The sequence below is a fragment of the Myodes glareolus genome, chromosome 1 (assembly GCF_982192425.1).
Source record: "Myodes glareolus chromosome 1, mMyoGla1.1, whole genome shotgun sequence".
In the NCBI taxonomy this organism is placed as follows: Eukaryota; Metazoa; Chordata; class Mammalia; order Rodentia; family Cricetidae; genus Myodes; species Myodes glareolus.
In genome coordinates, this window is record NC_142026.1 from 5,994,320 (window position 1) to 6,007,209 (window position 12,890).

The 12,890-nt window shown below is 43.4% G+C and overlaps 1 protein-coding gene across 1 annotated transcript in view; it reads left to right on the top strand.

Moving 5' to 3' along the window:
* The window catches only part of Zdbf2 (zinc finger DBF-type containing 2), a 24,855-nt gene extending 13,778 nt beyond the window's left edge, over positions 1-11,077 (top strand). Inside the window, exon 3 of the mRNA XM_087903683.1 lies at positions 1-11,077. This exon is cut by the window's left edge and continues 1,207 nt beyond it. Coding sequence (XP_087759809.1) covers positions 1-6,570 — 6,570 coding nt within the window. The 3' untranslated portion in view covers positions 6,571-11,077.
* The last annotated feature ends 1,813 nt before the right edge of the window (positions 11,078-12,890 follow it).

The window sequence follows — 12,890 nt, forward strand, 5'->3', positions numbered from 1 at the left end:
CGTCAGGGGCATATCAGCTGTTCTCAAGTGATCACACAGAACACACAGCTCGTTAGTTTGGTTGACGAAAGCTATGAGTCTAGTGGCTCTGAAGTGAATTTTGATGGTGAGGACTCACTTCCGTCCACCAGTCATGGTCCCCCACTGCTGGCGGCAGCAAACCTGCCTACACAGATGGCTGTCCGCTTGGTTGACAGCTATGGAAGCGGCAGCTCTGAGCGATGGGAGGATTCTGGGTCCTCAGCTGATGAGATCCTAGCAGCAGCGGGACAACAACAACCTCTGAAGAACCTGGTTGATGAGAAGTACGGGTCAAGTAGCTTCAGTTCTGATAGTGATGCAGCTCCACAAATGCCTGCTCAAGAAAGAAGCCCAAGAGACAGAGATGTCCAACAGGAAAATGAACACCAACCCCGCAGTGCTGATGCACATCCTGGACATGATGAACCCCAGAGAGAAGCAGAAGAACTAAATGTTCCGAACCAGAATACCAGCCGTGGGGATATGAACTGTGAGTCTCATGGTCCTGAAATGGGTTTTCATGCTGATGCTCAATTAGAGGCTGATCAATCTCCAGTAAACCCTGAGGAAATAGATCTTGACGTAGATAATCAGAGTGTTCACTCTGGCATTTCTAATCTAAGTTTTGATTCCCATGCTTCTTATCAGTCAGCTAATGATGAACCTCAAGGGGCTTGGGATGAAGTAAATCTTGATGAGTTAAACGCTGACATGGAAGCTAAGAGCTATGCCTACTCCAGTTCTGAGTTGACATTTGATTCCGATTCCCCTCTTCTGTCAGTTACTGAGCAGTCTCTGCTGGATATTGAAGGACTGAACGAAGATGACTTTAGCCTGGAAGAAGAAAGCTGTTTGTCAAGTAGCTCTGACATAACCTTTGACTCTGATATTCCCGGTGACTCAGTAGCTGACCAACTTCAAGTAGCTGTTTATGAGGAGGAACCTGTTGATCTGGAAAATAAGATTAATGAATCTTGTGTTTCTGAAATAACGTATGGTTCTGATATTCCTCTTCATTCAGGAAGTGATCACCCTGAAGTACCTGCTAAAGAAGTAACCATTCAGAAAGAAGAAAGCGCTCACTTAGAAGGGGAGGACGACAACCCCAGTGGGTCTGAGATATGTTTGGATTCTAATACTCATTCTGAAGTAGCTGTTAAAAAGATAAATTCCCCTAAAGAAGAGCAGGTACACATAGAACAAAAGGAAAATGAACCTACCAATTCTGAATTAAGTTTGAATCGCAATACTCTTAACTCAAAGCCTGGACATTCTGAAGATCCCATTGTAGTTCGTGTCTCTGAAACAGGACTTGATTCTGACCCCTCTCAGTCAGTCATTCGCAAATATGAAGTAATTGTCAAAAACGTATGCCCTCAGCAGGAAGAGCATGCTCAACCGCCAAGCAAAAGTGCAGAACCTCATTCTGAAATCAGTTCAGCTTCTTCTGCTTCTCATCCAGTGACAGAACCTTACGTAGGGAAGAAAGCAAAGAGAAAGACGAAACATCTTGAGGAGGTCAGGAGTGACGATGAGTACGGCGACTTTGAACCAGCGTCTAACTCTGCTGGCTTTCCTCAGCCAGGGCCTGGGAAGCCTCAGCCAGCCTCTTTGAAAGGGGACCGTGTTGACCCAAACGATGAAAGTACTGAGCTTAGAGGAACTGGAGCAAATCTGAATGATACTGATTGTCTTGATTCAGTCATTAGCCAACCTCAGCTAGCTGTGAATGAAAACCATGTTGAACTGGAAGACACAAACAGCAAACCCAGTGATTCTCAAGCAGATGTTGATTCTGCTGACCACCTTCACTCACTGCCAAAAGAGGATGACGTGATCACAAAGATGAGCGAGTGGAAGGAAGAGGCAAAGGTCCTCGAAAAGAAGATCAGTGAACTTATTTATTCAAAACTAATACATGACTCTACCGTTTCTTTTCCTTCTGCAATGGATCAACTTGAACTAGCTCTTAAACAAATAAATCTTGATAGTAATGATCAAATGTCCTTGGAAAACAACAGCCAGGATGCCAGTTCTGAAACAAATTTGGATTCTGATGTCTCCGTTCAGTCAGCAGCTGAACCACCTGAAACTGTTTTCGAGCCTGAAGACACTGAACTTGAAGGTGGGAATCATGAGTCTTGTGATTCTGAAGTAAGTTGCGATCCTAATGACTCTGTCCAGCCAGAGGCTGATCAGCACAGTGACAGCGATGAGGACAGAGGGCAGACGGAGAAAAATGACCTGGAAGGAGAGGAGGATGAAGTGCAGGGTTTTGGAGTCACAAGTCTTTCCAATGTCCCTCAGCCATTTGCTGGGCAAACTGAAGTTGAAGTAGTTCAGGACATGAGCTGCTGGGAAGATTGTGGTGATTTGGAAGATAAGGCTGTTGAATCTAGTGACTCAAAAATAGACTTTCATTCTAATGAACCGCTTCAGTCCGTGCGTAATACAGTTCACGAGCCTGTTCAAGGAATAAATTTACTGAGAGGACATATTAGTCCGCATGATAGTGACTGTGAGCCCTGCATCTCTGCAATAGTGCCTATTTCAAACGTCATTTTTTGCTCAGTAATTCAGAAGCCACGGCATTTGCCTGAAACGAGTGTTGATCCCCGTGATGGTCCTGAAACGGGTGCTGATTCCAGTGATCCTTGTCAGTCAGTAGCAGGCCATCTTCAAGAACCTGTCAAGGAAATGAATCTGAAGGAAGACCGTATTTACCTGGAAGACAAAAGCTACAAGCTAGTTGATTTTGAACCAGCTTACTATCCTGATGCTCCTGTTCAGTGTGTGACAGCTCCATCTGTGGACAATGTGTCTGTCAAAGAAGCAAACTTGCAAGAAGAGAATGAGAATGATGTAGCAAGTGCAGCCTTTCAGCCATGCTGTTCCGAAGTAGTGTGCGGTTCCGGTTCCCACCTGCAGTCAGAAGTTGACCCACCTGCAGTGTCTTGCGGAGAAGCAGACCCCGAGAAGGAGGAGCTTGGCACAGAAGCCACCAACGAGCCTTGCGAGCCTGCAGTGCTGTACGACTCTGACGTGTCTTTTCAGATAGTACTTAACCAGCCTCAAACGTCCGATGGAGAAACAGAATCCCCACAGGTGCTGCTTTTGAACGTTGTGTCCAGTGACAGTGATTGTGATCGGGAAGTCATTTCTGATTCAAATATTTCTCTTCAGTTCGAAGCCAGTGATACAAATACAGATTCTGCTGGGCCCGCAACAATGGGAACATCCTACTGTAGATTCTGTGGTTGCGATGATGAAGCCTCTCAGTCAGTGACAAATCAATCCAAGGAAAGTTTCAGAATAATAAATCGGAAGAACGACTATATTATTCTGGGAGATCTTGCTTGTTCGTCTTGTGGTCGTGAACTCTGTTTCACTGTTGATCCCTCTGATCAGCCCTCGACCAGCCAGGTACCAGGGCCTGACCGTGACTGTGCAGCCGCAGAGGAGCAGAGCTCTGACCCTCACTGTTCTCGGTCCGGTCTGGAAGACACTACTCGGCCAGTGACTCGCCAACCGCAGAAAACTGCCCAAGGCACCAGTTTTTGGAACGTTCCAGGAAACGTTGCCTTTCAAGACGGGAGCTGCGCATCATCAAGTAGACTTGCAGCTCAGCGCTCTGCCTTTGCTGTGTCGGTGATCCGCCAGACCTCTGTGAAGCACATCCCTTTGAAGATACCAGATGCAGATCCAGAACCCGAGAGTCGTCAGGTTGCTGCACCTGAACCGGACCCTGACCAACCTCAGCCTGCTAAGAAAAGCCGCGACCTTAAGAAGGTAACTTTTGACATGAGAGTAACCAAGTACGAATATCTACCATTTCCTGTATACCCGGGAGAATATGTGGAAGAATATGTGGAAGAGTATGCACAACGGTATGCAGAGGGGTATGCACAAGAGTATGCACAACGGTATGCAGAAGGGTATGCACAAGAATATGCAGAGGGGTATGCACAAGAGTATGCACAAAGGTATGCACAAGAGTATGCACAACGGTATGCACAAGAGTATGCACAAGGGTATGCACAAGCGTATGCACAAGGGAATGCACAAAGGTATGCACAAGAGTATGCAGAACGGTATGCACAAGAGTATGCCCAAGAAAATGCACAACAGTATGCACAGGGGTATGCACAAGAGTGTGCAGAGCGGTATGCACAAGAGTATGCACAAGGGAATGCACAGGCGTATGCACAAGAGTATGCAGAACGGTATGCACAAGAGTATGCAGAAGGGAATGCACAGGCATATGCACAAGGGTATGCAGAACAGTATGCACAAGAGTACGTACAAGAGTATGCACAGCGGTACGCACAGGAGTATGTACAGCGGTACGCACAAGAGTATGCACAGTGGTACGCACAAGAGTATGCACAAGAGTATGCACAAGGGAATGCACAAGAGTATGCACGAGAATATGCACAGCGGTATGCACGAGAGTATGCACAAGGGAATGCACAAGAGTATGCACAAGGACATGCACAAGACTATGCACAAGGGAATGCACAAGAGTATGCAGAAGAGTATGCACAAGACTATGCACAAGGGAATGCGCAAGAATATGCAGAAGAGTATGCACAAGAGTATGCACAAAGGAATGCACAAGAGTATGCAGGAGAGTATGCACAAGGACATGCCCAAGAGTATGCACAAGGGAACGCACAAGAGTATGCAGAAGAGTATGCACAAGGACATGCCCAAGAGTATGCCCAAGAGTATGCACAAGAGTATGCCCAAGAGTATGCACAAGAGTATGCACAAGGACATGCACAAGAGTATGCAGAAGGGTATGCAGAAGGGTATGCACAAGGGTATGCTCAAGGGTATGCACAAGAGTATGCAGAAGAGCATGCAGAAGGGGATCCTAATGAACTGGTTCATGAAGCCTCACCTCAAGTCCCTCCGCCATTTGTTGAAGAAACTCAGCCTCAGGTGAGCGAAGATGAGGTGAAAACAAACACACAGGAATTTCAAGGTCACCTCTATGGTTATTATGATGGTTGCCCTGAGACCGAGGAAGAAAAGGGTGGCTCCTCCGACGCTAACCGGAGCAGCACCTCAGTTCATGCTCCGCCACATCTTGAATACAGTGAAGGTAAAGTTGGAGACAGCAGTGACTGCTCAGCCGCGGAAGACAAACCATCTTGTTCCCTCGCAGAGGGTGGCCGTCAGCAGCACGGGCATGTGGCTTCTCAGAACCAGGTAGAAGGAGTCAGATCTGGAACTCAGGCGAGTCCTGGGAAGAAAAGGAAGATGGCAGGACAAGAGGGAGAGTTACCAAGAAAGAAGCATTTCCACCATTACAGCCAGAAAAAGAAGAAAGCCCCGACCTGGCGCAGTGAGTCTCCTGCAGCCCCGGCGGGAGCTGCTGAGCCTGTGCAGCCCGATTCCTTAGTCTCTATTTTTTCCTCTCTGAGTATGAAGGAAGATCAGTCCTTGAGCCGCCCTAAGGCGAAACCTGGCAGCGACAGGGACTCACAAGTCGCTCCTAGCCGACCACATAAGAAAACCGTGATTAATCCTCCACAGAACCCAACGGAACCAGACGCTGACAAAGACGAGAAGGCTGGCGGGGACCCTGGGAAGAGTGACCCCAGGTCCGGCGCAGCGGAGAGCGGTGCCAGCAGGCCGAGCGCGGCTTCAGCGTCCATTATGGCGCCCAAGAAGAGAACTATTTTAAGGTTCCTTGAGGCCAGCCAGTCTTCGTCTGCAGAAAAGCCAGCTGTGAGTGCTGCCGAAATTCCGAAGGGTAATTCCCAGCAGACTCGTTTGAATCGTGACAGTGCCAAAATGTTGCTCAAATCAATCAAAAAGGAGCTTTTGGAAAGTAAAAATCAAAGGAAATTTTGGAAAAAGAAGATGGCAGCTACACATCTCAAAATGTGTTTACTCAAAAATGCTTACAAAACCCTGGTTCTCCGGAAAAAATCAAGACGAGCTTCAGAAAAACTGGGTATTTGGATTCAGCTGAAAGCAACCGATATCTTTAGGAAGTACATTTCCAGATGCCCTGGTGTGCGCCGGAAGCGGCAGTCAAAGACCGTTCTTATTCGAAAGCAGCTGAGGAAGAAGAAGATAGTCGCCAGGAAGATAAAGGAGGCCAAGAAGGCGGCCGAAGAAGCGCGCTCCCGGTTGAGCCTCTCCATTAGCCCGGCCATTGCTGAAGAGCCCCAGCCGAGCGCCACTGCAGGGCCCGCGGAGCTGCCTGCCAGCCTGCCTGCCTGCCAGCCTGCCTGCCAACCTGCCAGCCTGCCTGCCAGCCTGCCTGCCAGCCTGCCTGCCAGCCTGCCTGCCAGCCTGCCTGCCAGCCTGCCTGCCAGCCTGCCTGCCAGCCTGCCTGCCAGCCTGCCTGCCAGCCTGCCTGCCAGCCTTCCCGATGCTGCAGGAAGAAAGCGCTACCGGAAAAAATACTACCGCAGAAAGAAGAAACTTCTTCCTGTGAGAGAGTACGACCTGAGAAGCTCCAGTTCCACCTCGAATGCCGACAGGATGGTGACGCGGCTTGCAAGCAAATCGAGAAGCAGTGAGGCCAAGTGAAAGCGCGCATGCTCATAACAGAGCGAGATCACCCTTCACTGGATGGAATACACATTTGGACTACTGACCTTACACTATTTTGCTACAGATATTATTTTTCAGAGATTTTATATTATTTAAAATTAGTGTTTAGGGTCCTTTTTTTTCTTTTAAAGATTTAAAAGCAAACTTTGTCCCGTTTCTGTAGAACTTCACCTTAATTTGTCTTATAATTTAGCATAGTAGATAGAATTTTGTCCCTTAACTCATGTCCATATTCATTTCCTCTGAAAACCTTTCGTGCCAAAAAGTTACAACACTGCAAGAATGAACACAGCAAACTTATCAATGCCACCTTTAAACAAATGGACGGATATTTAAACAAATGGACGGATATCTACGTAGTCACCATGCTTCCAAGCTGAATCTTCACATAAGTATTCGGACTGGGTAAATAAAACAAGTGACCTTGTGCTTTCTCAAGTTTTGAATGTGATTGACTTGAGTGATCACAAAAATGCAATTTTCTTTTAAAGGCATTCCATGAAATAATTATTTCATCCAGTTTTTTAAGTGCCTGGTGATTTTTATAGACAACAGGAATTCTTTTTCCTTCATTTACATTGGATCTGCAAGTCTGTAGCTTTCCTCAGTTAGATACACACCTACAGATCTGCTTAGTAGCATGATTAATCTTATATGGAAAAAATTTTACCAAAGTGATTAGACTTTTAAACCACCTTTTCCCCTTTACTAGTAATCTAAAATGAAAATCTAGGTAATTTTTGTCATCTTATTTATTAATATTTCAGACATTTTAACATATTGAACTGAAGTTACTGATTTGATAATAGTGTGTGGACTGGCCATTAATTGTCATTAGTGAAAAACTTTAACATTTCAGAAAACTTAAACTAGTAACTTAATTGGAGACCCATTTTACAAGTGAAAAATGATTTCTACATCAATCAGCTTATCTTAAACTATCTAGTTATCTTAAATTAGATAGCTCAAGGTTAAACAATTTGACATTTTTTCTTAAACAGTTCAGATAAAAGATGCTTTCGCACAGTGCGAGCCTCTGGTACTTGAGAATATTCCTTTAAGGGACATTGACTGAGCTGGTGCAGATGCACCCTATTGTCTTGTTCAGTCAAGACCTTGATCTTTCTCTGTCATTGATGTTACAAGGAAACACAAAGTTTCCCTTTATTGTGTAACTACTATACTTAATTGAAACTAGAGTCAGTGTTAAACTGTATCTTGATTTCAAAGATAGAACTGTGTTACCTTAGAATTAGTGAACTATCAATGTGATTTTGTTTCAGGGGCCATTATTTAACCTGTGAGTTGTTAATGGTGATAACTATTGTCATAGCTTTACTTCTAAATATAAATGGTAATTATATTGCAGAGTGGACAAATGTGTTTTTTTTTAGTTGGCAAGTAACGTGTTTAATTTCTTCAACCTTGCCTCCTTAAATACAAACATTTTAATTCCCTTTCTTAAAAACAGTCTCAGTGAACCGCTAGTTTTTTTTTAAACCAATCATCAAATTTGAATTTAGGAAGAAAACTGTTTCACTGATTATAAAGTACTCATGTAAAAGCACTTTGTTTGCAGGTATTAATTCTTTTGTAGTTCCCAGACACCCATTACTAAACACTCTTGCAGTGTAAATGTGAGAGTTCATACCAATAGCCTACCACATAATTGTGCCAGATCACGCCTACTGTGATTGTGCTCTGCAGTGAGGATCATTCTTAAAATTCAAACAGTCAAAATTTAGAGTTCAAAACTGTTAGAGTTTTCTTCATCAAACTGGAAACCCTTTTAAGGGAGAGCAAAGAAAAGATTCCTATGTAGAATTCCCATCACCCAAATATAAAATGTCTACTACAGAAATGATGGCTTTCTTTAGCACTTCACAAGTGTTTATTAAGTTCTTAGAAGGAACTTATTTAGGCCAGCTTGGAAACTTGAAATTATAAAACTTGTTAAATTGGAAGTGGATTTTTCAGAGTTCGATAGGTTGCAAGATGTGCCCCTTTATCTACACAGATGTTAATAATTTTCAGGCTAGGTTGAAACAATTGGTTATTTTGTGTAGTCTTTTAATAGTAGTACATCAAGTTACAACCATAAATGAATATTTTGTTATCTTGTTCTTTTCCGTGTTGTGAATGGCTTTGTACTGTAGTTGTCCCGGTGTGTGCAGTGTGTGGACCGTGTTGTGTAAAGTGTGGTTTTGCATTTGTGCACTGAAATTATTTATGTGATTAGGACTTTGCGTAACCCCCCCTTTTTTTTTTGCTTAAAGAAAGGCTATATTTAAATATTCAGATAATTATATATTTCGATGTAAAACTAACGTGAAGACTGATGTATTTTTTATAATGCAGTTTAAAGTGTAAGCTTCTTTTAATGTTATCAAGATAAATTTATTAAATATTGAAATTTGTGTTCACTCTCTTCTCATGTTAGAATCTTTTCCTGGAAGTATTTAAAAAGAATCACAGAGTAACCAAGTCTGAAATAACTCTGTAAAAGGCCTGAGAGATGATAAATACGAGAGTGCAAATGTTGATGCTGGCGAGAAAATAGTCTAACCAAAGACGCACAGGTTGTGCTCAAATCAGTAGTTATTTCAAAAGATTAAACAAGCACTAATTTGCCTGGTGAAGGGACGGGACAGCTGAGTTTCACTTGCGACGCTGTACTGAAAGGGAAGGAGGACCCCACACCTTCTGTCTGCCCCGCCCTGTCTGGTAGCGCCATGGCAGAGGACAGTGTCAATGGCTGACGTGGGACAACAGGGGGATAGCTGGGTTGACCCTAGGATTACTGAGTTACAGAACTAGGTGTTAGAATGAGAATTATCTTACTTAGTGAGAAATCACTTTTTAGTAAAGGACCTTTATGTTTAGAATCATGAATTACAGAATTATACACCAGAATGTCAGCTTGAGGAAATGGAAGGTAAGAAGAGTTAACGTTTCCTCATCTCTTATTCGAAGGAATTCAGATATTAAGCAGGGAAAGGATAGTTTAAAACATTTCCCTTTGTCCTTATACTTTATATGTGTAGAGTTCTAAGTATTTTATTTGCTTTGAATAAGGATCAGGTTCAGGATGAAGTAGTTTGTTTCTGGGTTTTTACATTATTTCTAGGTTTGTTTGTTTATTTTAACAATCTTTAAGCCCAGAAAGCAATTTATTTACCAGATTTGTTACTCCCAAATTTAGTGTATGTACATATTGAGCCCTTGGTGAGCACAACACATTTCCCTGGGCTTTAGCTACATCACGGCCCTTGGTCTTTGTGTTTGGGAGTGTTGCTGGAGTCTGTAGCGGTTACTATGAAGTGAGGAAGTCGAGGCATAGAGTAGTTAACCCCACTCCTCGGCCATCTCTCGTCTAGTTTCTCCTTTGTTTTTTTTTCCCTCTGCATAGTTCATAGAAATGGTACCTTTATGTTAATCTTTATGTTGGTTTCTGTTTTGTTGTTGTTGTTTTTGTTTTGGTTTGATTTTTTGCCTTGTTTTGTTTATCACGATTAGGTATTTTTTGTGTGTGTTTGTTTGGTTTTGAGAGTTTCCTTTGTTATAACATGCTGAATATTTTGGGTTTTTAAAATTACTTTTTAGCAGTTGGTTTTAAATTTACTTAAATTTTTATTTTTTTTTTATTTATGCCTCTGAGAGTTTGAACCCAGGGCCTTGTGTGAGTGAATCAAGCACTCTGCCCTCTGTACCTCCCGGCTCTCAGATAGGTTTTAACGACAGCACTGGCAGAGTCTGTCTCCTGACAGCAGACGAGAGAGCCAGCAGGTGAGGCTAGCTTTGGTCCCTTCATGGCTCTTATTTATTTTCTGATTACTCCTCAAGTTCAAGACTGGCCAGCACAGTTGCCGTTGGGGGTGTTTGTGTGGCTCACGGAGTGTTGAATGCCCCCTCCATCCCTGCTCTCCCTGCCCGTCATGACATTCTTCCCTGTGCTCAGTTTTCAGCTTGAGCATCAACCTCCTCGTGCTCTGAGCCCTTTCATGAAGGCTTGCTTACAGGTAGCTGAAATCTGAGAAGGAGAGCTACCAAATTGCTGGTTTTAATCCAGATGTGCCACAGAGCCAGGATGTGTGGCGGCAGCTTCCTGGTTAAGTTGTTCTGCATATTTAGATACCGGCAAAAGCAGGAAGTCAACATTGACCTCATTTATCATCTCTGCAGACCTTATTAAAAGATAAATTGAAAATTATCTCAAAATGTGCTTTGTAGGCCCTGGATTTGACCCACGATTATGGACTTTGTGGGTGCTTTGTTGGTTTCCTTGGTGTGGGGCAGCTTCTCGCCTGTCTGGACTTGGCAGCATGGCATTTGAAGGTGCTGGTTTATTTGTGGAATATCCTTGAGTTTGAGCTTGTCTGATTTTTTTTTTGTACCCTACGCATTTTTGGAATTCTGTGTTCTTCTCAGTGTATATTAACTGAAGCCATGTGATGTAAGTTTGAATAAATGTGGTGATAGCATATATCTTGCATTTGTCTTTATTTTATGGAAAAAGCCTTTTGAAAAACACAGAAATGGGGTTTTGCATCTCGTAGAGATTTTTCAAAAATTTACACTTAAATTTTTATTATATCTCTGTGTGTGTGTTCTGATCTCTCTCTCTCTCTCTCTCTCTCTCTCTCTCTCTCTCTCTCTCTCTGTATGTGTGTTCACATGCGCTTGTGTGGAGGTCAGGAGACAATTTGCAGGAATCAACTCCCCCTACCCTGTGGGCTTCAATGATCAAATTGCTATCATTAGACTTGGCAGAAGCTCTCTGCGCTTGGACACCCTTCTCACACACTTTCTCACAGATAACTTTTGTGGTAATTAGTACTGAAAATTTGGTACCACATACCTGTAATTCTAGCCATTTTTGAGGAGGCTGAGACAGGAGGGTTCAAGTTCAAGGGTAAGGGTGACTGTATAGTCATCTGCAGACTGGGGCAAAGTGTGATGCTGGGGACATTCAGGAGGCCAAACCAGGATTATTATTTTGAAACAGGATATAACAAGACCCTGTTTCAAAAAACAAAACTTCACAAATAAAAGTCCATAATCATGTAAGACAGATGGCAAGCTTATGTATTTAATAAATGTCCCCTCTCACTCCCCCAATATCCCTACATGCCTGGCCCAACTGTGGGTCCCAAGAATCCAAATGTAAGTGGCAAGCAGTCTGCTCAGCTGTGCTTCTGTACTGAGATAGGAGTAGTCTTTCCTTGCATTTCTTCAGTCACAAACTTCACCCAGCATAGATGGAACCATGTGCGAGAGTTCCTTTCCATTACTCAGAGAAACACATTTTATAGACAAGCATAAGCACTTTGTAGTACGAATCCCATGAGTTTGAAATACTCTATGGAATAACAGCGGAACCCCGTCCAGTATCTATGGTGAGTGTCCGCTATGTAAGCCTTCTGTGGGTTTGTATTATATATTATTTGGAGCTTAGCATTCCAGGCTTGAGAAAGTGTCTTCTAAGAAACAACAGTTCTATGGGCGTAAAACACTATTGGGGATACCAGTGCACTGTGGTCATGGTTTTTGGAAGCATCAAGATTCCAGTCCTTCAGCTGGGCCCATTCTGCTAGTGAATTGCCTCAGACTTGAACATGTGTGATTAGAAGAATACACTAAGTTTACACACTTTTCACTGTTTCACTTGCCTACAAATTTTCCCACAGCCGATCAATACATGAATGGGTTTAGAATCAGTGTTATATTCACAATAAAATACTATCCAACCACAGCAAAAAAATCACTTATGACAATTTGGGCCAACTTGGGGAGCATTATTCTAAATGAAGAAAGATAATGCATATAAACGAACAATCTCACTTTCGTGTGGAATCGAAGGGAAACTCAGAAGTGGAGAGGAGAGCCTGGATGAGAGGGACGGGGAAAGGGGAAATCCCTGGTCTGTGGTCTGTCACCATGCTATAGGCCGTGGGGCCTGGGAGAGCAGAGCTGGTGAACAAGGCAGACGAAAGTCTCCTGCAATAGCCAGTGGTCATGGCTGCTCTGCAGGAAACTCACTCCTAGCCACGACACTCGGTGTGTGTGTGTGTGTGTGTGAGAGAGAGAGAGAGAGAGAGAAAACACACTTCAAGAACAATTCCATGTTCTAAAGAAACTGAGGTCACAAGACCCTTTGGGTTTCCTCACAAGCACTCAGAATTCTCACAGGACTCCATTCCTGGACCGTGTTCCAACACTGTTCTACAGGTATAAGGGTACAATCAGGAGAAATACAAGGTCGTGATTAATATATGTTTCACAACTGAATGGTTTGT